Source organism: Phoenix dactylifera, unplaced genomic scaffold (assembly GCF_009389715.1).
Source record: "Phoenix dactylifera cultivar Barhee BC4 unplaced genomic scaffold, palm_55x_up_171113_PBpolish2nd_filt_p 000716F, whole genome shotgun sequence".
In the NCBI taxonomy this organism is placed as follows: Eukaryota; Viridiplantae; Streptophyta; class Magnoliopsida; order Arecales; family Arecaceae; genus Phoenix; species Phoenix dactylifera.
The window spans coordinates 90,412-112,281 of record NW_024068095.1 but is presented as its reverse complement, the minus strand read 5'-3'; the positions used below and the strand labels follow the sequence as shown (position 1 = coordinate 112,281).

Below are 21,870 nucleotides of genomic sequence, written 5' to 3'. Positions count from 1 at the left end.
CTACCATGAGGGTCTAAAGGAAAGTAGAAGGCTCGCGGAAGGTGCGGTAACCCTTCGGATTGGCAACGGAGCAAAAGTTGCTGCTGTGGCTGTGGGCACCTACCATCTGCGACTACCGTCTGGTTTTAGTTTATTACTTAGAGACTGCTATTATGTACCTGCTGCTAGCAGAAATTTGATTTCTGTTTCATGTCTAGCATAGGAAGGTCATGTTTTTACATTTGACAAAAACTGCTATTCTATTTATTTCAGAAATAAAATAGTTGCACGTGGTTTTATGATTGACAGTCTCTATCATTTGCATATGGATGTATCTGTGAATGTGTCTGAGCAAGAAATGAGTGCCAAAGGATCCAAGAGATCCAGGGATGAGATAAACCAAAAATATTTGTGGCACCTCAGGCTTGGCCATATTGGAGAGGACAGAATGAACAAAATGGATAAAGATGGGCTTCTCGGCTCATTGACTTCCGAGTCATATCCAGTTTGCGAGTCCTATCTTCAAGAAAAAATGGCCAGATTGCCCTTTGTAGGACATGGGGAGAGGACCACTGAAATACTTACCCTGATACACACAGATGTGTGTGGCCCATTCGATGTGCAAGCCAGGGGATGTTATTCGTACTTCATTACCTTTACCGATGATTATTCATGGTATGGGTATGTGTATCTTATGAGACACAAATCTGAATTTTTCAAAAAGTTCAAAGACTTCAGAAATGAAGTAGAAAAACAAACTGGAAAACCCCTTAAGGCTCTTCGATCAGATCGAGGAGGAGAATACCTTAGTAGAGAATTCCGGAACTATCTCAAAGACAATGGCATAGTCTCACAATGGACTTCTTCGGGTACACCTCAACTCAACGGGGTGTCAGAAAGAAGAAATCGGACTCTATTGGATATGGTCTGGTCCATAATGAGCTTCACTGATTTACCGATGTTTCTTTGGGGAGATGCCCTACTTACCGCAGTATATCTACTTAATAGAGTTCCCTCTAAATCCGTTCCTACCACACCGTATGAGATATGGTATGGTAAGAAACCAAGTCTTGGTCATCTCAAGATTGGGGATGTCCGGCCCACGTCAAAAGACTACAGGCGGACAAGCTAGAGGCTAGGACCATAAGTGCTCGTTTTATAGGATATCCTAAATAGTCATTAGGATACAATTTTTACGTCTCAGAGGATCACAATGTGTTTGTGAGCCGTCATGCCATCTTCTTGGAAAACCAGTTTATCCTTGATAGAGGCAGTGGGAGGAAAATTGAGCTTGAAGAGAAAGTCTCTGAAAAGCAACGAGTCATGGATCCTATTGAACCCATTCATACAGAGCCAGTACACGATGTCCCTCAACCACCTCGCAGATCTAGTAGGGTCTCCCATCCTCCCAATAGATACTTAGGTATACTAGAAGAGGATACCGAGGAAATATTCCTAGTGGGAGATAGGGATCACATACAGGATCCCAAAACCTACGACGAGGCGATATCAGATATCGATTCCGAGAAATGGCTGGAAGCCATGAAGTCAGAATTAGACTCCATGCATTCCAACCAAGTCTGGACCTCAGTAGATCCACCAGAAGGTATTGTACCTATTGGATGCAAATGGATCTACAAAAGAAAAATAGGTTCGGATGAAAAGGTAGAGACCTTTAAGGCAAGGCTGGTGGCGAAAGGGTATAGTCAACGCGAAGGCATTGACTATCAGGAGACCTTTTCACCTGTAGCTATGCTAAAATCCATCCGAACATTGCTTGCCATTGCAGCATTTCATGATTATGAAATTTGGCAGATGGACGTGAAACTGCTTTCCTGAATGGATATCTTGATGAAGATATCTATATGGAACAGCCTTTGGGTTTCACTTCCAGTGATGGAGATCACAAGGTCTGCAAGCTGCAAAGGTCCATCTATGGACTAAAGCAAGCATCTCGGAGTTGGAACACTCGTTTCGATGACGCAATCAAAACGTTTGATTTCATCAAAAACGAAGAGAAACCGTGTGTTTACAAAAAGGTTAGCGGGAGTGCTATCGTATTTCTCGTACTGTACGTGGACGACATCCTCCTGATAGGGAATGATATTCCCATGCTAACCTCGGTCAAGGTCTGGTTGTCAAAAGAGTTCTCCATGAAAGACCTTGGGGAAGCATCCTATATTTTCAGAATAAAGGTCTATAGAGATAGATCTAAAAGGATGCTTGACCTATCACAGAAGATGTACATAGAGGAAGTGCTGAAAAGGTTCAGCATGGAAAACTCCAAAAGGGGTCTCTTACCCCTTAGGCATGGAATTCATCTCTCCAAGAAGATGTGCCCCAACACATCTGAAGAGATTCAACGCATGAGCAAGATTCCCTATGCATCGGCAATAGGGAGCCTCATGTATGCCATGCTATGTACACGACCTGATATAGCCCTTGCTGTGAGTGTCACAAGCAGATATCAGTCGAATCCAGGTCAAGAACACTGGACAGCTGTGAAGAATATCCTTAAGTACTTGAGAAGAACTAACGATTTATTCTTGGTTTTTGGAGGATCATCAGAGTTGAAGGTAGAATGGTACACAGATTCAGACTTCATGACTGATAGAAAGTCAACATCTGGATATATGTTCTTGTGCAATGGTGGTACGGTGAATTGGAAAAGTTCTAAACAACCCGATCATTGCTGATTCTACTGTGGAAGCTGAATATATCGCCGCCTCTGAAGCTGCTAAGGAAGGCTTCTGGTTCAAGAAATTTATTGCGGAATTGGATGTAAGGCCATAGCTCTATTGCGATAATAATGGCGCCATAGCTCTTGCTAAGGAGCCAAGATCTTATCAGAAGTTCCAAGCACACATAGCGGCGCTTCCACCTCATACGCGACTATATTGAGAAGAAGTATGTCGAGGTGCAGAGAGTAGACTCCACGGACAACGTGGCTGACCTATTCACTAAGCAGCTAAGTCAACAAAAGACTGAAGCCCACCTTGAGAAGATGGGACTAAGATATATGACTGATTGGCTTTAGTGCAAGTGGGAGATTGTTAGATGTATGCCCTAGAAGCCAATTTTGGCTGACACATTATTAATTCTAGGACATAATTTGTACTTAACTTTATTATTATTGAATAAATGAAAGGCATCTTTTTCATTCATATTGTTATTGTGTCTATGAATCGTCCAAGGAATTAATAAGATGATGATGCATATTCTCAAGAGTTGAGAATTTGAGCCATGTATCATTAGTGATTAATTTCTAAACGCTCCTGATTGATGGATCATCACGAGGACGGTGATCGATCCGATGAGATCAGTGCACACATTACTTTCCCTATGGATGGACGAGACTCGAGTCCACGGTGTGGAGACACTGAAGTAATAGTGCAGGTGCTTGTTAGAGAACAAGGGTACTGAGCGTGACCAATACAAGAAGTCACTTGGATGTCTATCCACTCGTCAGTGACTTGCTTGATGTTGCAGTAGTGTGACTGGTCCTTTGACCTGCGGTGCTTCGGCCACTCACAGTGAGGTTATTGTAGTTTGACTGCACACATGCATGGTCTCTAGCCATATGGGTCCATGCAGTGTAGATTGGCTGCAGTAGGTTCACTGTAGGAGTAGGATATGCATCTACAAGGAATCTATCGACCCTGATAGATAAGGAGAGATCCTATGTGATTTATAAGACTGAGTTCGTAAGACCTCGGCCGGGGCAGTATGCACAGTGGAAAAAGAGTTTTCCCACTCTCGAACTTAAGTCGAATAAATCTTCACATATGACAGACGATGGGGTTTGACGAGTTGTCCATGACCTCCGTACTGTAGGGATCCACGATAGTAGGACTGTATCACATATTGATTGCACCTAGAGGTTCACCATTCTATTCTGCTAGGTAGCCACTACATGCTGCTAGGTGTCACTGGTGGATGGTGGGACTCACAGGGATTATCTCGATATTGATTAACCCTAATGAGTAGAGTTGGAATCGTTCCAATCCATTGAAAGGAGTTTTCAATGATATTGTGATAGAGATCACAATATATCTTACTACCAGTCAGAATAGAACCTATGGGGTCACACACACTAGAAGTATTGACCGATCCGATGGTTGGAAAGTGATTATGAATCACGAGTAATTAATTCGATTGATAATAAGTTGAAGAAGGAATGTAAATTGATTAATTAGACTTAAAACACGAATCCTACTTCGAGTAGGATTCCTAGAGTCCTAATTGGATTAGGACTGGAAATCTTAATTGGAGTAGGACTGGGATTCCTACTTGGAGTAGGATTCCTACAATCCTAATTAGATTAGGAGATTTGAAATTAAAATTGGATTCCTACTTGGAATAGGATTCCTAGAGTCCTAATCGGATTAGGACTTCGGATTCAAATTAGAGTTCTAGTTGGATTAGAACTAAAATTAAACAAGTCCTAATTGGATTAGGATTTCTTAAGTCATAATTAATTATTAATCTAATGAATCAACATGACTCCTAATTGGGTTAGGATTGAAGAGTTCAATAGAGTCATGGTTCATTCAAGTTCTAATTGGATTAGGACTAGCATAGATTGAACCCGATTGATTCATGATTTGGTTAATCCTAATTAGATTAGGACTAAACCATGAGAAGGACACCTAATCCTCCTTCGAGGAGGATTAGGTTAACCAATTAAGAGGGGCATAAGCCCCTCTCCTCTTGGTTGGTGCGGCATGAAGAGAGGGAGCCGGCGCCCTCTCTTGGAAATAAGTCAAGGGCTCCTAACTTGTAGGAGCCCTTCATGACTTTAAAAAAGGAGGTGGGCGGCTGACCTAGGGCATCATTAGAAGCCCTCCTCCTCTCCAATTCGTGGCCACCCTTCTCTCCTCTTGGATTAGCCGCAAGCAAGAAGGAAAAGGGCCTTGATAGTCTTCTTCTTCCTCCTTCGTTTGGGATTCAACACAAGGAAAAGGAAAGGTTGCATCTAGCCTTTTGGATCTTCTCCCTTGATCCCTTCATCTTCTTCCTCCTCCCTCTATCATTCAAGAGTTGAAGTAAAGGGAGGTGATCACCATCAAAGTAATCTCTGCAAGGGAGCTAGCACCCCGGGGAGATAGAGAGCTTGGATTGGTCCTCTGCTTCGTGTGGATACCCGTAGAGGTCGGGCACTTGAACGGCTTCAAGCGAACCTTCATCCAAAAACCACGATCATCAGTTTGCGGTGATCATCTACCCGCACAAGGTGAAGATCTGATATTCCTAAAGGTTCTAAAAGTTTTAATTCTTATCTATCTACGAACGGTTTCTTGAAACACGTTCATGCGATGAACGTCGATCCCGCTTATGCCGAATTCCGTTGCCATCTGAATTTTTTTTGAATTTTCTGCGGCATGGGCAGGTTCCCAACAGAAGCAACAGGGCAAAAGGAACCATTGACATGCATATCAAGGCCCAAAGGAATCCACTGACCTACTATACATTCCAAATTACATGATCACCATATCAATCAAAATTAGAAAGAGATGTTTGATGTCTATCATGCTCATATATCTAAGTTCATTCCTTTCTCTTTGATTTATATACACCATTTTTAAATATCCAATGACACTTCTAGCTGCAGGATCTATTAGAAGTATGCCCTAGAAGCTAATTTGGCAGACACATTGTATATATTCTGAGACATAAATTTGTACTTGATCTTTTTATTAATTAATAAAATTGGATATTTTTTTCATTCATGTTATTATCCGTCCATGAATCGTCCAAAGAATTAATAAGATAATGACATATATTCTCAAAAGTTGAGAATTTAAAGCATGTGCCATTGTTGATTAATTCCTGAATTACTCTTGATCGATGGATCATTACGAAGGATGGTGATCGATTCGATGAGATTAGTGCACATATCATATTTTTTAATGGACGAGTCTTGAGTCCACAGTGTGGGAACACTAAAATGATTATGCAAGTGCTTGTTAGAAAATAAGGGTACTGAGCGTGACCCAAAGCAAGAAGTCACTTGAATGTCCAGTGATTTACTTGATGCTGCAGTTGATAATTGATACTTAGACCCTGCGATGCACAGCTATTCACAGTGAGGTCGCTGTAGTTTGACGAGTACATAAACATGGGCCCTATCCATTAGGATCCTTGTGGTGCAGATTGGTTGCAGTAGGTTCATTGTCGAATTAGGGTTGCATCTAGATGGGATCTATCGACCTTGATAGATTTAAGAGAGATCTATGTGATTATGAGTCTGAGTTTCGAAAAACCTTGGCTAAGACATTTCGGAAAACGGAGTTTTCTAATCTCGAACTTGAGTCAAATAAATTTTGACATATGACAGACGATGGGATTTGAGAGTTATCCATGACCTCCCATCTTGTCGGGATCCACGATAGAAGAACTATATCATACGCTAACTGCACCTAGAAGTTCATCTATTCCATTTTAACTGGATTGTCACTACATGCTGCTAGGTATCACTGGTGGATTGTGAGACTCGAAGCATTCACTTGATGATCAGTAAATTCCTGAAGAAAAGAGTTGAAATTATTTCAACCCATTGAAAGAAGTTTCAATAATATTATGATGGAGATCACAATATATCTCGCTATCAGACAAAATAGAACCTATGGGGTCACACATATAAGAGATTTGATCGTTCCGACGGTTGGATTGCGATTTAGAATTGCAATATATCTTGATTGTCAATTTGATTGATAATTGGTTTAACCTACTAAGAGTTAGTGAGTTAAAGGAGGATTTCAATTGGATTCAATTGGACTAAATCAATTAAAGCTTAACCTTTTTAAGATAAGGATGGAAAGTCTCAATTAATTAGAACTCCTTATTTGATAAGGAACTTAATTCATAAATCCCAATTTGGATCCTAATTGGATTAGAATTCACATGAATCAAATTGGAGGACATATTGAATCCTAATTAGATTAGGATTCAATTATCAAGAGGGACCACGTGATTCCTAATTGAATTAAAAAATCTAAAGCATGAAAGGAAGGAAACTCCCCTCCTTTCCTTCCTCAGGTGAAACAAAGGAGGGACATCCACCCTCCTTGAATCATGCCAAGAACCTCTTGATTGCATCACGCCCCGCCCTCCTTTCTTTTTTGGCCTTCCACACCGGCACAAGGAGAGCATGTTGCTCTCCTTGATTCTCTCCAACCTCTTTTAAGTACAAGGATTGGAAGGGGTGAATCAAGAAAGAATTTCTCCAAATCCTTTTCCTTCTTTAAGCTAGACATGAGATGCTTACATAAAGAGGAGGGGGGCATGAGGGCTAAATATGCAATTAAAGATTATTGAATTCAGCCTTCTCTTCCTCTTCTTTAACCACAAAGAAGTCCTTTTCTTCTTCCTCCTTCCAAGAAAAAAAGAAAATGTTTCTTTTCTTCTTCTTTCTTCCTCCTCTTGGAAGCAACCAAGAGTTCAATTGCTTAGAGAAGTTTCAACTTCAAAAAAGGATCTCTGCAAGGAAGCTAGCACTCCGATGAGATCAAGATGCTTGAGCGATCTGTACCTCGTGTGGATACCTATAAAGATCGGACACTTGTGCGGCTTCAAGCAAATCCGAATCCCTCGATCATCAGATAGCGGTAAAGATCTACCCGCTCAAGATAAAATAGGATCTTTACAATTCTTTATTATAGAATTAAATTAATCAAGTTTTAATTTTATCTCTTTTTTTAATTCATAATTTTCTGAGTTGTGACTCAGAATTTTTTTGAATTCTACCTTCCTGGGATGTTCATGTGATGAACAACCCGCACGTGTGTTTTCACTGCGATCGTCGCAACGCGTGTGAGAGTAACCCGACGGGATCAACGCTCCAAAGCAATTCAAGATCTAAATTACAGCCTTTATGGCATATATGATACAGCAAGTTACACAGACTACAGATATGTACCACTTGACAGCAGGCAGCCATTTTAACTAGGAGAGAAAACAGGTATTATAACTAGGTAACCGCACACAGCAGGCAGCTGCTGACCACTGCATTATGCATGATTGCAGCTATCTGATGATTGATTCCTTTTAATCGGAACACCGAGGCTTTGCATCTTCAGACAAGTCATTGCCATCGTGGTGTTTCTCGCCTGTCCACAACCAAAACGATATTGTTTTAAGGGAAAGACGGGAACAAAAAACATAAGCAGCAATGCCTCAATACGCAAAGCTTCAAAAAGTGCAAAAGAGTAGCACACCTTGGCTTCCTCCCATCCCGTGACATATTGAGTTGGGGTTCCCTCCGATTATTTGATTCCTCACCAGTTCGGGAGGGAAATTCCTGTAGTTTTCAGGATAAAAGTGAGTAGAAGAGATGCATGGTTCCTACTTTCCACAAGATAATGCTGCTCATCAGAGCAAGGGTTAAAGGAATGTGTTACAGTTGCAGGAATGTGCCAGATCCACAGTCATCAGTCATCTAATGTCTGCCAGGCACTAATGCTTGGTAGCCACAAGAGATGGTTATAGGACAAACCACTGTTGTTCCATAATAATGGTCATTGGATACGCAGGAATGAAACCCACCTTTTTATTTCCTGTCCTGAGATTTCCAGTGAGAGGAGCAACAATCTTGGTACTAGGTCCTTGAGGCCCCTTCCACCTTGACCCCTTCCACCTTCTGTCCCCTTTTTCCTGCATGATCGACTTCATGAGAATCACAGCACACCTAAGAGAAAGTTTTAAGACAATCTAGAAAAGTGCTATATTTCCAGCTCTGCTAGTGAGCTCAGAGGATCGTTATGCATGTTGTTATAAAGCAAGGTCTGATGCTAAGGAAGTTACTGCAAAATCTTTAGAGATAAGTCTCCTTTACATCACAGAAAACCCCCCTACAAATCCATGTAATTCAACCCCCAAGTACTATTTGAGTTGCATGTCAATCAGTTGTGTTGAGTGGAATCAATTAAATAGGAGTGAAAGTGTTCAGAACCGATTTTGTATCTGAATCCATCCAGATATGGAAAGAAATTTGAGCATCCGACTAATATCTGTATTCGTATCCATATCCATAAAAAAAAATGGATATGGATAGATAACTATCCAATCCATATTTGAATATCTGATTCCATTTGTAATTTTATTTAATTTTATATAGCACTCATGAACTTAAAAAAAAAAATAGTCACATTAACATACTATTAACTTGATTGATCATCCACTTAGTAATATCTTTGATTTTGTGGTCATAAAGTTTAATTATCCGATTTATATCCATACTTTCGGTATCTGATTTATACCCGTATCCGTTTAAAATAAATATGGATGTGCATTTTTGTATCTGACTAACATCCGTATCTGTACTGTATTTGTCAAATAAAACCAATATATATATGAATATACTACTATTAGATCCGTATCTTATCCAATTTCAGCCCTACAATTAAATGTCTTCTGTCTTCCATGCATCACATGAGACTCTCCTCATCTATGGGATCAAAAACTAAAACCCGCTCCTTTGCATGAGATTAGATGCTTTAACACTCCAAGAACTCAATTGATAGTTTTGTACTTGTATAAAATGAAGTTTTGCACCAAGCATTAAGGCCTCAAATTTGTAATTGCAATTACAAGAGTTCCAAAAAACGTTACTAAATGTGACAATTGGCACACAATTAAAAAACATAAAAGAAACATCTAAATCTCATTAAGTTTCAAAACAAGAAAGGATGAGAACTTTGAAGGATGAGAACTTTGGATGCCAAATCATTCAGCGCTGATTTGCTCTGATATCATAAATCAAAATTGGTAAGTCAATTGATTGTACCGTTGAACATTAATATGACCGAATCATACCAAGTTTTGGCATTACCGGAGTCTAATGATTGATGCATATATTATTGAACATATTGCAACTGAATCTATTCTTCTAACGGATTGGTCTGATTATCATCCAAATATCATATTTCCTAAAAGGATTAGGAGCCAATATATGGTCGAGTAACTAGGTAAAACAACTTTTTCTTGTTTGTCAGCTAGGAATGGCTCCCTGAAAATAAAAGTTGCTGAACAAGAGAAGCATCTATAATGTGCCATTTTACCTCCTTTGGTTTGTTCCTTTGGATGGTATTTGTGAGCTGAACTTCAGACGCACCATCAGAATTAGATTTGTTCCTTGCCAAAAGGTCCGTAGAACTGGAAATCAAAAAAGAGATGTTTTAAAATTTTAGTCTTTCTAATATATTATTGGAAAAAATTGCAAAACATTAGAACAAAAACATAATTTTCAAATTTCAGATGCAGTTGAGATCTTAACCTCGGCTTTGATTGTCTGACAACATGGGCAGCTCTGCCCTTCAGGCAGGTGCCCTGGCTCTCCGATGTCAAAGATTGTCTAATCACTTCTTTGCAGTCCCTGAAAAATTCAAAGCAGATATTACAAAACAACAATATGAGTATCTAAAGTGCAACATATATCTTCTCAAAATGATGTCATGATCATGTAACAAGTTAACCTTTTAATTTGTAGTTCCTGGCTCTTCACTCTACAGGTTGCGTTCATCCTCTTTGAACCACCCTATAAAAATGACAACTGGGACAGTCAGTGACTGCAGCAAGATTATTGTGATATTGAAATCAAAAGTGCTACGGGTGTTGTTCAGAAGGGAAAAAAAAAAGAAAGAAAAGGAAAAAAAGCTAGAAGGTTCAAAGATTACAATATTGATCAATTGTCAGAAGTCCTCTTTGAACTCACCTGCACACTTGACCCACCATTTGCCTGATTTTGTGATAATACAAATCTGTTGGGGGTCTTCAAATCCAATCTCGCTGCACTTTCCCTACTGCCTGATCTTCTTTCCATGGCAAGAGAAAACGGGCATGCACTCGTAATATTGGAACATACTTCTGTAACTGATCCATGCGAAGCAACCGAGGCAGATTTATTGTTGCTTGTGACTTTATTAGCAGTTGTCTTGCTTGAATGGAGACTGCTATCTGCCGTGCCAATTAGCTTCTGTCGTGAATGTTTAGCTCTACTTGACAACTTAAATACTTCTGTCTTTGTTCCATGTTTTAGATCCAGGCCAGTCTTGACTGAAGCAACAGGCTCCTGAAAATAAGATCAAATCAAAAATAAACCTGATTATCCAGTGTTAAAAAAAGAAAAAGGAAAAGAGCAGCTGAGGTGTCATTAATCTGTTCTTTATTCAAGTGAATTTTTGGTATTGACATTCCGCTACAAGAAACACCGACAATCTTAGAATACCATATGTCTTACGACCAAAGAAAGGAGCAGAGGAGGCATTGCGAACAGTGTGAAAAATCAACTGTTACTACTGATGCCCCATAGGCCATAGTAAAAGACCAACTTATCTTGAGTTCTGTGGCTTAGGCCTCCTAAAAGTAACCATTTTGCTTGTGGAAATAAATATTGAAAAACTTAAAATGAAAATTGCTAAGTTGTTCAAATGAAAGAACGTTTTACTTGGAGAGTCCTGATTTCATCATGAAGCTATATTTTCAAAACACGAAATTATATTTTCATAACTATGTGCTTATTAGTATAATTTGCTAGGGAGGAGGAGATTTCCTCATATCCACATTGAATATCTGCACTGATGACTTGAATGAAACATTGATGTTCCTAGGCCCATAAAAGGAGATTAATATGATAAAAGAAGCAATCCAGGGTATTTGTGCTGTATGTGGAAAACGATATTTGTTTTAAGGGAAGCATTTTCCTAGAATGTTAAGGATCAATCTCATGTATAACAGAATTAGGCTTACACTATTCTCTTGACTGAATATATTCAGTACGCTAGTAGGAACAAACAATACTTAGCATATACAGTAAGTCTGTATTTACTATTAAGAATAAACTGAAGAATAGGTAATATTTGGCATATCAAAATCCACCGTATGGAGTACATCAACTTCTCTTTTTTTATGCTTCTCTGAATTGTGGGTGATGGCCATGATATATACCCTTGGTTAGATAACTAATATAAAAATAAGTTATATCTGATTGGAAGGTTAAAGGGATGAAAGGAAGAAACAATTTCTGATCAATAAATCATGCTGGATTCTGTGGAGACGGTGTAACAAGCCGGCTCTGCTTTAGCTCTGAGCTGAATGGTGGAAAAGGAGATATTGCATTTAGAAAATGTGCACGAACTACTGCACCCAAAATCCTATCTGAATCAATTTTGTGGACTGGGTGACCCATGGTGGTCAAGATTTTCCTCCTAAATGAGCTATTGCCCAAGTATGTCCCTAGCACGCCGTATTTTTAAAACAAATTTGGACATCATATCTGACTGGGAAGTTGGATTTGCTGCAGCATAGCGAAACAAACATTTCCAGTTCCTTTCCCAGTCTTGATTTCATTTGGTCACTGAAGAAAAACAAACTAGCTTATTCAAAGTAACAAGTAGTTTTTATACACATGCAAGAAAACATTCCAAGTTTGCCATACCTTCTTCACTTCAGGAACTAATTTACAGTCTGGAGGTTTCTCAACAGCCAGTTTGGTTTTGTATGGTATCAAGTTGTGACCAGGTGCATGCTGTGAGACTCCGGTTCTAGAATTTGTCACGTCTGACACAGACCTGTTGGTAGGAGGCCCAGATTCAACATTAGACCCTGGACTCTCCTGTTCCCTCAGAATCTCTTGTCATCAACACTACTGATATCATTCTGTTCAATCTCTTCTATGCTTCTACTTAATGACGACAAGGATTCTCTGTCCAGGTCTTGCATCACAGCATGGTTAAAGTTTTCTCTCTGGCTCAATTTTTCCATGCTTCTTCTCAGCGAGTCTATATTTGATGTTGTGGATCCTGGATACAGCGGTCTAGTTTGAAGAGCTTGACTGCACTTCGTATCCTGCTTGAAGTTTAGTTCATTTTCAGTTTCTGTAGAAGGGCATCAATAGTTCTGCGGCCCATCCTAAGACTTCCATGCTGCAGAGCTGTTCATCATCTTCTCCAGTTTGGCTAGAATTACTACATCAAACCACCATAATCCAATGTGAGCTCAGTTTGCTGGTTCTGTTCCAAGGCCTTTAAAGCTCGAAGCCTTCTGTAGTATTCTTCAAAAGTATGCTTTCTTTTTGGCAACTAAGCCACTAAACTTGTCCAGTTCCTCCCTGGCGTCTGTCGTGAGTAAACACTGACCTTTTCTCCCATGACAATGACTCAAGCTGCAAATCTTCCAAAGGATATAGAACCATGAATCAAGCATTTGCGAGACCGAAGCTTCCTGCAACCACATTAACATATTAATACTCTACATAAATGAAAGAAAACAATATATTTAAATAATTACAGCACCCCATTATCTTTCCATTGGCTTCTTTGTATCACATGCTATATTCTCTGCTAACTTTGTATCAAACTTAATATAATATCCATATAAATCAACAGAAAAATGTAAGAAACAAAAAGGGGAAAATTAAATATACCAACACAGCTGAAAGGTAATGTATCATGAGTTCAGAATTCAATATAGGAGAAGAATAACAAAGTAGGTCACATCAGGAAATACAGAGAAATGAAACTCAGGTACTTAATAAAGCTCAAGCACCCATTTAGCCACCCAATAACAACAGAATAGGAAAATTATATTCATTATAGACCTTTTGCATAGCAATCTAACTTAATAAGCAGATGTAAGGAGTTTATATCATCCCAACTGTATATACTTCAAAAAACAGCAATGAAACTGCAAGGAGAGGAAAACAAGCAAAAATAGAACCAATAAGACCACAGCAGAGAATAAAAGAACTCGTACCATTCTGTTGCAAATATAGTGTAGAATTTGATACAATATATTACATGTAAGATCATATATTAAAAAATCTGAAATGCAAAATGAAACTAGCAATAGATAAAATATCTTATCATTGTAGTTAGCATTTATGTAACCTGAATAATGTCATTAAAAAAGGGTTAAAGAGCAAAAAATAGATGGTTTGATACATGTAAGAATGAATTGCTGTTAGTTTAGCACTCTAAAGGAGCATTAAAGATTTTTTTAGACAAATAATTATGATGGTGAACAACCCAAAGAGATTAGAAAAAAATTAACTTGAGAATCATCTCGATCAGATAACTCCTCCTGTGACCATCCATAATAAGTCTGACCAACACTGGTCGCCATTTCATGTCAACCAGTTACTTTACAATTATTACACAATATATTGGAGGCAAAAGCAGTCAGTTGATGGTGCCTCCCATTCTACAAAAGTATAAGCAAGGGCAGATACCTACATTAGGAAAAAGAACGACAGTTTTAGTCCTTAACCTTGATAGCGTAAAAGTCAAAACACTGAGAATCATATTCTAGTTTAGATTGTCACGGTAACAATGTCAAAATATGTGATAACGATGATAGAGGAAATGTAATAACATGAGATAAAGTTGCGAGTAAAGTAGGAAAAATAACGAATCTCCTGAAATTTGAGTATGTAAAAGGGAAGAGTACAGCAAAATCTTGTCACAGTGATTTGTAAAGTACTTGGCAAACTTTGCTAGATTTTTAAAAATACTCTATTCATCAAGAAAATTATAAATATATTTTCAATGACCATTGTGCTAATAGCATGGGGTTGAAAACTTCTTGACCACAAGCAGATGAGAGTATAATCAATTTAGGTTTACATAAAATTCAACTTCTTAATTGCATTTAAGAAAGTCTTCATCCAAACAAGAAAACAATATCTGAAATAGGCTGGGGTCAAAAGCAAGGTAGTGTTTCCAACTTTAATCCAAGAAAAATTAATGTTTTTTCCATAGGTTTGACTTTGGGGCAAAATTTTATATCACATTTATAATTGTCTTGTAAAAATTGGTTGAAATCCTTTACATGATAAAAAAAGAATTAACAACAGTAAAATTATGATGCTCTGATAGGCATAGGAAATTGATGGGAAAAATGAAAATCAAATAACTTAATACAGACTAAATAAAAAAGCCATGGAGCAAATTTTCTTCCAAGCCTCAAGGAGAACAGTAAAGGAATGATTTAAATTCCTTGGGGACCTTTTCAGATTCGACATACTTAACAAAAGACTGCTGTAATCATTAAACAATCCAAATAAATTAAGTTTTGTAAACGAGCTAAGATAGTAAATTAAAGTTAGTCCAACACTCACGGCAGTCATAGTTTAAAACATAAGCTGAAAACATATCATATCTACTTTTACGAGGTCAGAAACATTCTTGGACAAGCTAAACAATTGAGAAAAAAAAATCCTGGCTTCTGAATATTGCCACCTATTCTTCAATCTTCAAAACCCAAATTCAGATCTTTTTGTTTTTCACAACTCAAGCAGATGTTTAACTAGTGCCAAATTTCGACTCTCAATAAATAGAAACTAAAATCAGGAAAAAAAATTTATCAAAGCAGCTCTTCCATGATATTATAAAATCCAAACTCCAACGTTAGATAAGTGACTCTAAATACCTGGCATGAGACGCGCGCGCGCTGGAGAGAGAGAAATAACAAAGCAAATAAGAAATAAAGAATTCAGCTAAATAATAATTAAAAAAAAAGACAATGAAAAATTTAAAGAGATCAAGTTTGATGGGCAATCAAGATAGAGATTCCAAAACCAAATCTTTGGCAGAAAATCGAATCCAATAGAAAGAAAAACATAAAATCTAGCTCCCGAACCTTGGCTAGGGGCAACAAATCATCCATTTTGGGATCAAAAACAAACCCAGAAAGAAAAAATCCCCTTCGAAAAGGCATAAAAGTAATACTATGACAAATTGTTGGCAAATAAATCAAAATATACTTACATACTTCAAGAAATACTGCGATCCGAAAACAAAGATGTAAAATGTCAGAAAAACACCAGAGCATCCCAAATTAAATGAGAGCAGAAATAAAAATGAAAAAACAAATTAAATTAATTAGCCAATCGCAACAATAAGGAGAAAAGTTATCCAATGGTGAAGCAGGCATTTCAGCTAACTTAATAACAAGAGACATAAAAGAATTGCAGAAAAAAAATAGCACAATAAGATTCACACAAACTGGTAGTTCATGTAAAAAAGCCCATCTATTTATGGTCGGGATTTTGTGAAGGAGAAAATGTAAATATGCGACACATTCTAGTATTGAGCAAACAACTCCTGATTTCTGACAAGCAAAACACGAACTTTGAGAATGTCGGTTCTCGAAGTCAAAATCGTACCTTTATTGATACCCATCTTTATCTCAAAACTATCATCAGCCTCCAAATCATATGAATTCTTCAGGAACAGCAGAAAAAACACATCAGAAGAAATTTAATTACAGTTTTTGTAATTAAAGATGCCTTAAAAAAAATATAATCTTCAAAAAACAAGAAATTAGAAGGCAAAATGGGAAAAGGAAAAAGAGGCTCAAATTCGCCACTTCCAGATGTTCCCTGCCAATTGCTAGAGAAGCTGACACGCAAAGAAGAAAAGAGCAATTTTACAAGTCACCCATCATCTCATCAATATACATACATACACACAAAAAAGAGGAGAAGATCCCCGCTCCTCCTCTCCTCGGGTGATGACCTCTCCAACTTACAATGAATGCAGATTGGTTGTCAGCAGTGTAGTAGACCTTCCACAAATGCCTCGCCTATTGCCAGAGAAGGTGGCATGCAAAGAAGAGAACAAATTTAGAAGTCAACCCTTGTTGCATCAATATTCCTGCAAAAATGCATCCATACAAACAAAAAAGCAAGGAATGCTGTACCGGCCGATTCAGCCCGTACCGAACCGATACTGGCTCCGAACGGTCTGGTTCGGTGTTAAAAACCCGTACCGGCCCGAACCGGCTAACCGTATCGGCCCGTACTGGTTCCAAATTTTTTTGGAGCTTTTGGATACGTGAACCAAGAGGGTTCCCTCCCAACCCGCAAGCTACCAATGCTTTCAAATCAAGATCTGGCCAGAACAGGTCAGCAACACATGGATAATTTAATCTAGTATACCAGTCCAAAAATTGGTGTCCAAGACTATTGATGCTTGTTGAACATCAATAATAGACCAAAAAGCTAATTTGATTCAAGAAATCACAGCCTAAAGCAATAAAAGTAATACTATGACAAATTGTTGGCAAATAAATCAAAATATACTTATATACTTCAAGAAATAATGCAATCAGAAAATACTTCGACCTGAGCACGCTGTTCCACCAATCAGATATGCTTGCTAAAGAGACATCAATGGTTAGGATTTATCGAGGACAGCTTCCACAGAAAATCACGAATCAAGCCCCTATAAGATAAGATGACTAGGAGCTGTAATATTTCATTTAAAGGCTATCAAAGAAAGGAGTAAAGATGTCATCATCACCCAAAAGGTTCGGACTTTAGCTGCTGCATAGGGTCAGCAATAGCTCGGAAGATAAATAGATAAGACAACAGCAGACACGAATATACTTGAACAGTTTTTATGAGTTTGGTAAAATTCTAGGATGATGCAGTTTGAAAGTCCGAGCCACAAAAACTGATGAAGTAGATTTACCATGAATAAAGCGGAATGCAAAGTGTACAATCAACATAAAAGTTGTGGTTAAAAAGGGGTAGCTGGCAAAGAGAGTGGCTATCCATAATTACCTAAACTACAAAGGCCGGCGGACAATAGAAACTCAAGCAAGTACATTATCATCTGAACGCAATACAAGTGTACTATTTATGTAAATAAATTAAACAAACTTAGTCTCAAACTAGGTGGAATCAAGAAACTTCATCTCATCTAAAGGGAACCAGAAAGAGTATGGCCGTCAAACCACGTACAGGTCAAGGAATTATCTGTGTTCAATAGAAATCATTAGGTCTAGCATGGAAGGTGCAAGAAGACGACGTTTTTTATTAAAAAAAGAAAAAAATATTAAAAAATGTTAGAAAAAAGAAAAGAAAAGAATGGCTTCCAATAATAAAGAACACAAAGCTATATCCACTACAGGCCAGACACAAGTCAATTCTTGTATAAAAATAAATGGAGCCTTTTTGGAAGCCAAAAAAGGAATCATGTTTAGCCTACGAGAAGTGAGTCCTAAGAAACCAAAACAGACAATTTACCTAGAATACACAATATTTGGCTTTGTAACGAGCCAACCTCAGTTCGAAAAATAAATCACCGAGTCAACCAGATATGCTAATTGTTGGTCCATTTGAACTTTAGAAGATAAGACTACATCCTAAAAAATAATAATCATAAAACAATCATTCACAACTTAATATAATATAATCATCCCGACATATCACAAGCCTTACCTTTATGATACATAATACATTCAAGAAAACAAAAAAAGGCATCCCCAAGGTTTCTGCCACTTAGCATCTGAGGTGTTTCGAATACATGATGCACAGGTCAAATGGAGCAACCTTACCATTGCACCAAGCCCCGCCCGCACGTAATACATTAACAAACATGCTCAGGCATGAAATCATGAAAATTAAAGAGAAAGAGAGGTTGAAAAAGAAATGGTAAAGTATCCAGAACAACATGCAGAAATGTTTTCCAAGCCAATGGAAAGTCATGCAGATCAATGTAACCAACAAGGTTAACAAAAAATGATTAAATGATTGAAGGATTGGAATTACCACACAGTATGTCACAAGGATATAACCATAACTGATGGCCAGCAGACAAAATAAAGAGAAATTCTTCTGGTTCTGAACTTGATCTTAATATAAAAAGGCATAGGAGCTATACAGGGATTAGTCTAATAGTTCGGTTCTGAGATTATGCAAATGCATTTTCAGAAGATCATGTCATTATCTCATGGGAACTGCATATGATACTATTTGAAAGTGTACTAAGAGAACCAACCACATTTGTCAAATAAAATATTAAGCAACATACACAGCACATAAAAATGGGAGCAAAAGTAGAGCTGCCACTGTCATGATTTATAGAAAACAAGGATGTAAATGTTAGAAAAACACCACAGCTTCCCAAATTAAATAAGAGCAGAAATAAAAATGAAAAAACATATTAACTTAATTAGCCAATCGCAACAAATGGGAGAAAAAGTTATCCATTGGTGAAGCAGGCATTTCAGATAACTTTATAACAAGAGACGTAAAAGAATTGCGGAAAAAAAAAGCACAATAAGATTCACACATAAACTGGTAGTTCATGTAAAAGAGCCCATGTATTTATGGTCGGGATTTTGGGAAGGAGAAAATGTAAAAATGTGACACATTTGAGTATTGAGCAAACAACTGATTGTTGACAAGCAAAATACAAACTTTGAGAATTTGGGTTCTCGAAGTCAAAATCGTACCTTTATCGATACCATCTTTATCTTGAAACTATCATGAGCCTCCAAATCCTATGAATTCTTCAGGAACAACCGAAAAAACACATCAAAAGAAATTTAATTACAGTTATGTAATTAAAGAAGTCTTACAAAAAATATAATCTTCAAAAACAAGAAATTGAAAGGCAAAAAAGGAAAAGGAAGAAGAGGCTCAAATTCACCACTTCCAGAAGTTCCTCGCCTATTGCTAGAGAAGCTGACACGCAAAGAAGAGAAGAAGAGTAATTTCACAACTTGCCCATCATCTCATTAATATACATGCACACAAAAAAGAGGAGAAGATCCCCGCGCCTCTTCTCCGATGGTGATGACCTCTCCAACTTACAATGAATGCAGCTCAGGTGCCAGCAATGTAGCAGACCTTCCACATATGTCTCGCCTATTGCTAGAGAAGATGGCATGCAAAGAAGAGAAGAACAATTTTTAGAAGTCACCCTTGTTGCATGAATATTCATACAAAAATAAATCGTACACAAAAAAGCGAAGAAGAAAAGGAGAAGGAACAATGCTTGAAAGGTAACTGAGAAATCACTATAGATGCTCACCTCCTCTCTCAAGTAGAAAGCTAGGAGAAAAGGAGAGGTGGAAGGCTGAGCTTGTTTACCAACATATAAGAACCAGCTCTTTGAGAAGGCGATTATCCATCACATTGTATGCCCGCCCATGCTCCTAATTCTTGGAACCATTATAAGTACCATTTTGAACCTTATGTCTTACATGAAAAGTTAACATAATCTGCGGCATTAGATAAACAGGTCTACTGCAATAAATAAATAAGGTTTACTGCAAATTCCGAATATGACTCAGAGGGTACCCTCTCAACTCACAACCTACCAATGCTTTCAAATCAAGATCTGGTCAGAACAGGTCAGCAACAAATGGATAATTTAATCTAGTATACTAGTCTAAAAATTGGTGTCCAGCACTATTGATGCTTGTTCAACGTCAATAACAGACCAAAAAAGTTAATCTGATTCAAGAAATCACAGCCTTAAGCAATAAAAGTAATACTCTGACAAATTGTTGGCAAATAAATCAAAATATCTTACAAACTTCAAGAAATACTGCAATCGAACAGTTTTTCGACTTGAGCATGCTGTTCCACCAATCAAATATGCTTGCTAAAGAGACATCAATGGTTAGGATTTATCGAAGACAATTTCCACAGAAAATCACGAATCTAGCCCCTATAAGATGAGATGACCATGAGTTGTAATAGTTTATTTGAAGGCTATCACCGGAATGAGTAAGGATGCTGTCATCATTGCCCCAAAAGGTTCGGACTTTTGCTGCAGCATAGGCCGGTTCGCACCGGTACGATTTTTTTTTTTTAGAACCACAGCGCCGCGCGCTGTGGTTTTTGAAACTACCGCATACCGGCCGGTACGGTACCGGCCGTACGTACCGGACCGGACCGTCCAACAATAGCTCAGAAGATAAATAGATAATTAAGACAACAACAGAGACAAGAATAAACTTGAACAATTTTTATGAGCCTTGGTAAAGTTCTAGGATGATGCAGTTTTGAAGGACCGAGCCACAAAAACTGATGAAAGTAGATTTACCATGAATAAAGCGGAATGCAGAGTGTATAATCAACATAAAATTTGTGGTTAAAGGAATAGTTGGCAAAGAGAGTGGGCTATCCATAATTATCCCTAACTACAAAGGCTAACGGACAATAGAAACTCAAGCAAGTACATTATCATGTGCAACTTAGACAAAAGGCATTATCTTAACCAAGTTCAAAACTTTTGAAGATATACTGAAGAAAAGGGAGAGAGGGATAGAGAGACTTTTACCAAGACCTCCCACTTCCTACGCTCTCCACCAAAATCTACTTAAATCTCTCAGAAATTCAAGAAACCCTTAAAAAGGAATATTGAAAAAAATAATCCCAGCAACTGGAAAGCAAAGAAGGGGGAAGATGGAGAAGGAGACTCAGATTCACCAATTGATCTGCAAACTAATAAATCAAAACCGGCTGCAAACGGTTGCCTGCAGAACAACAGCAGCAGACCATCCAAGATTGCCTCACCATCAAGAGAATAGTTGCTTTCCTCTCAAAATGTAGCAAAACCCTCATCCAAGAATCATCACAGCCTCTTTGCATGGAACCCAAAAGCAATTGCCGCTCTCCCAGTTTGCGAAAACAAAGAAGAAGAAGAAAAGCAAAAGAGAAGAACAAAAACAAACAAAGAGAACAAGATAACAAGAAGCACACCATCGCGGCCATTATCCACCCAGGAGACCAACAACAAGTTGAAGGAGAAGAAAGAGAAGACCAACAAATCTTGAGTAAGAGAACTAGAAGCCCGACCTGGGGAAAAAGATCCCACAGTGTCTCTTTTTCTCCTCCCCCCATCGATACGATCGTTGCTGCTCCGGCTGTCTGCGGAGCAGCAGACCTTCCAGAGCTGCTCACTCAATCGCTGCTAAAGAGCCGCGGCCAGATCTGCACCCTCTTGTCTATGATATCTGCTATCTGGTGGGGGAGGTGGACTCCTTCCGAGCCACGCATGTCTTTCGTGAGGCGAACAGTGCAGCCAGACTGGGTCGCCTCATTCGTAGCACACCACTCTGGAGCCGTCCTATGGAGGGGTTTCGAGCGAGTGCCGG

The 21,870-nt window shown here is 38.3% G+C and overlaps 1 protein-coding gene and 1 long non-coding RNA gene across 7 annotated transcripts in view; both read right to left on the bottom strand.

The window, feature by feature from the left end:
- Positions 1 to 7,828: 7,828 nt before the first annotated feature.
- Positions 7,829 to 12,856, bottom strand: LOC103698672. Its single transcript, XM_039120125.1, has 8 exons — positions 12,413 to 12,856; positions 10,691 to 11,047; positions 10,452 to 10,513; positions 10,253 to 10,351; positions 10,038 to 10,131; positions 8,524 to 8,631; positions 8,196 to 8,278; positions 7,829 to 8,087 (listed from the first exon to the last, which is right to left on the bottom strand). Exons 2-8 carry the CDS (start codon positions 10,796 to 10,798, stop codon positions 8,063 to 8,065), a joined length of 579 nt encoding a protein of 192 aa, XP_038976053.1. The 5' UTR covers positions 10,799 to 11,047; positions 12,413 to 12,856; the 3' UTR covers positions 7,829 to 8,062.
- A 3,298-nt stretch (positions 12,857 to 16,154) lies between these two features.
- The window catches only part of LOC120106983, a 28,105-nt gene continuing 22,389 nt past the window's right edge, over positions 16,155 to 21,870 (bottom strand). For 3 of the 6 annotated variants that reach the window (XR_005508981.1, XR_005508982.1, XR_005508986.1), the window contains 2 exons: positions 17,099 to 17,198; positions 16,256 to 16,865 (listed from right to left, as the gene is read on the bottom strand). This is a non-coding gene — a long non-coding RNA (uncharacterized LOC120106983). Of the gene's footprint in view, positions 16,197 to 16,255; positions 16,866 to 17,098; positions 17,199 to 21,870 lie in introns of those variants that run through there. The other 3 variants (XR_005508984.1, XR_005508983.1, XR_005508985.1) reach the window with 3 other exon arrangements.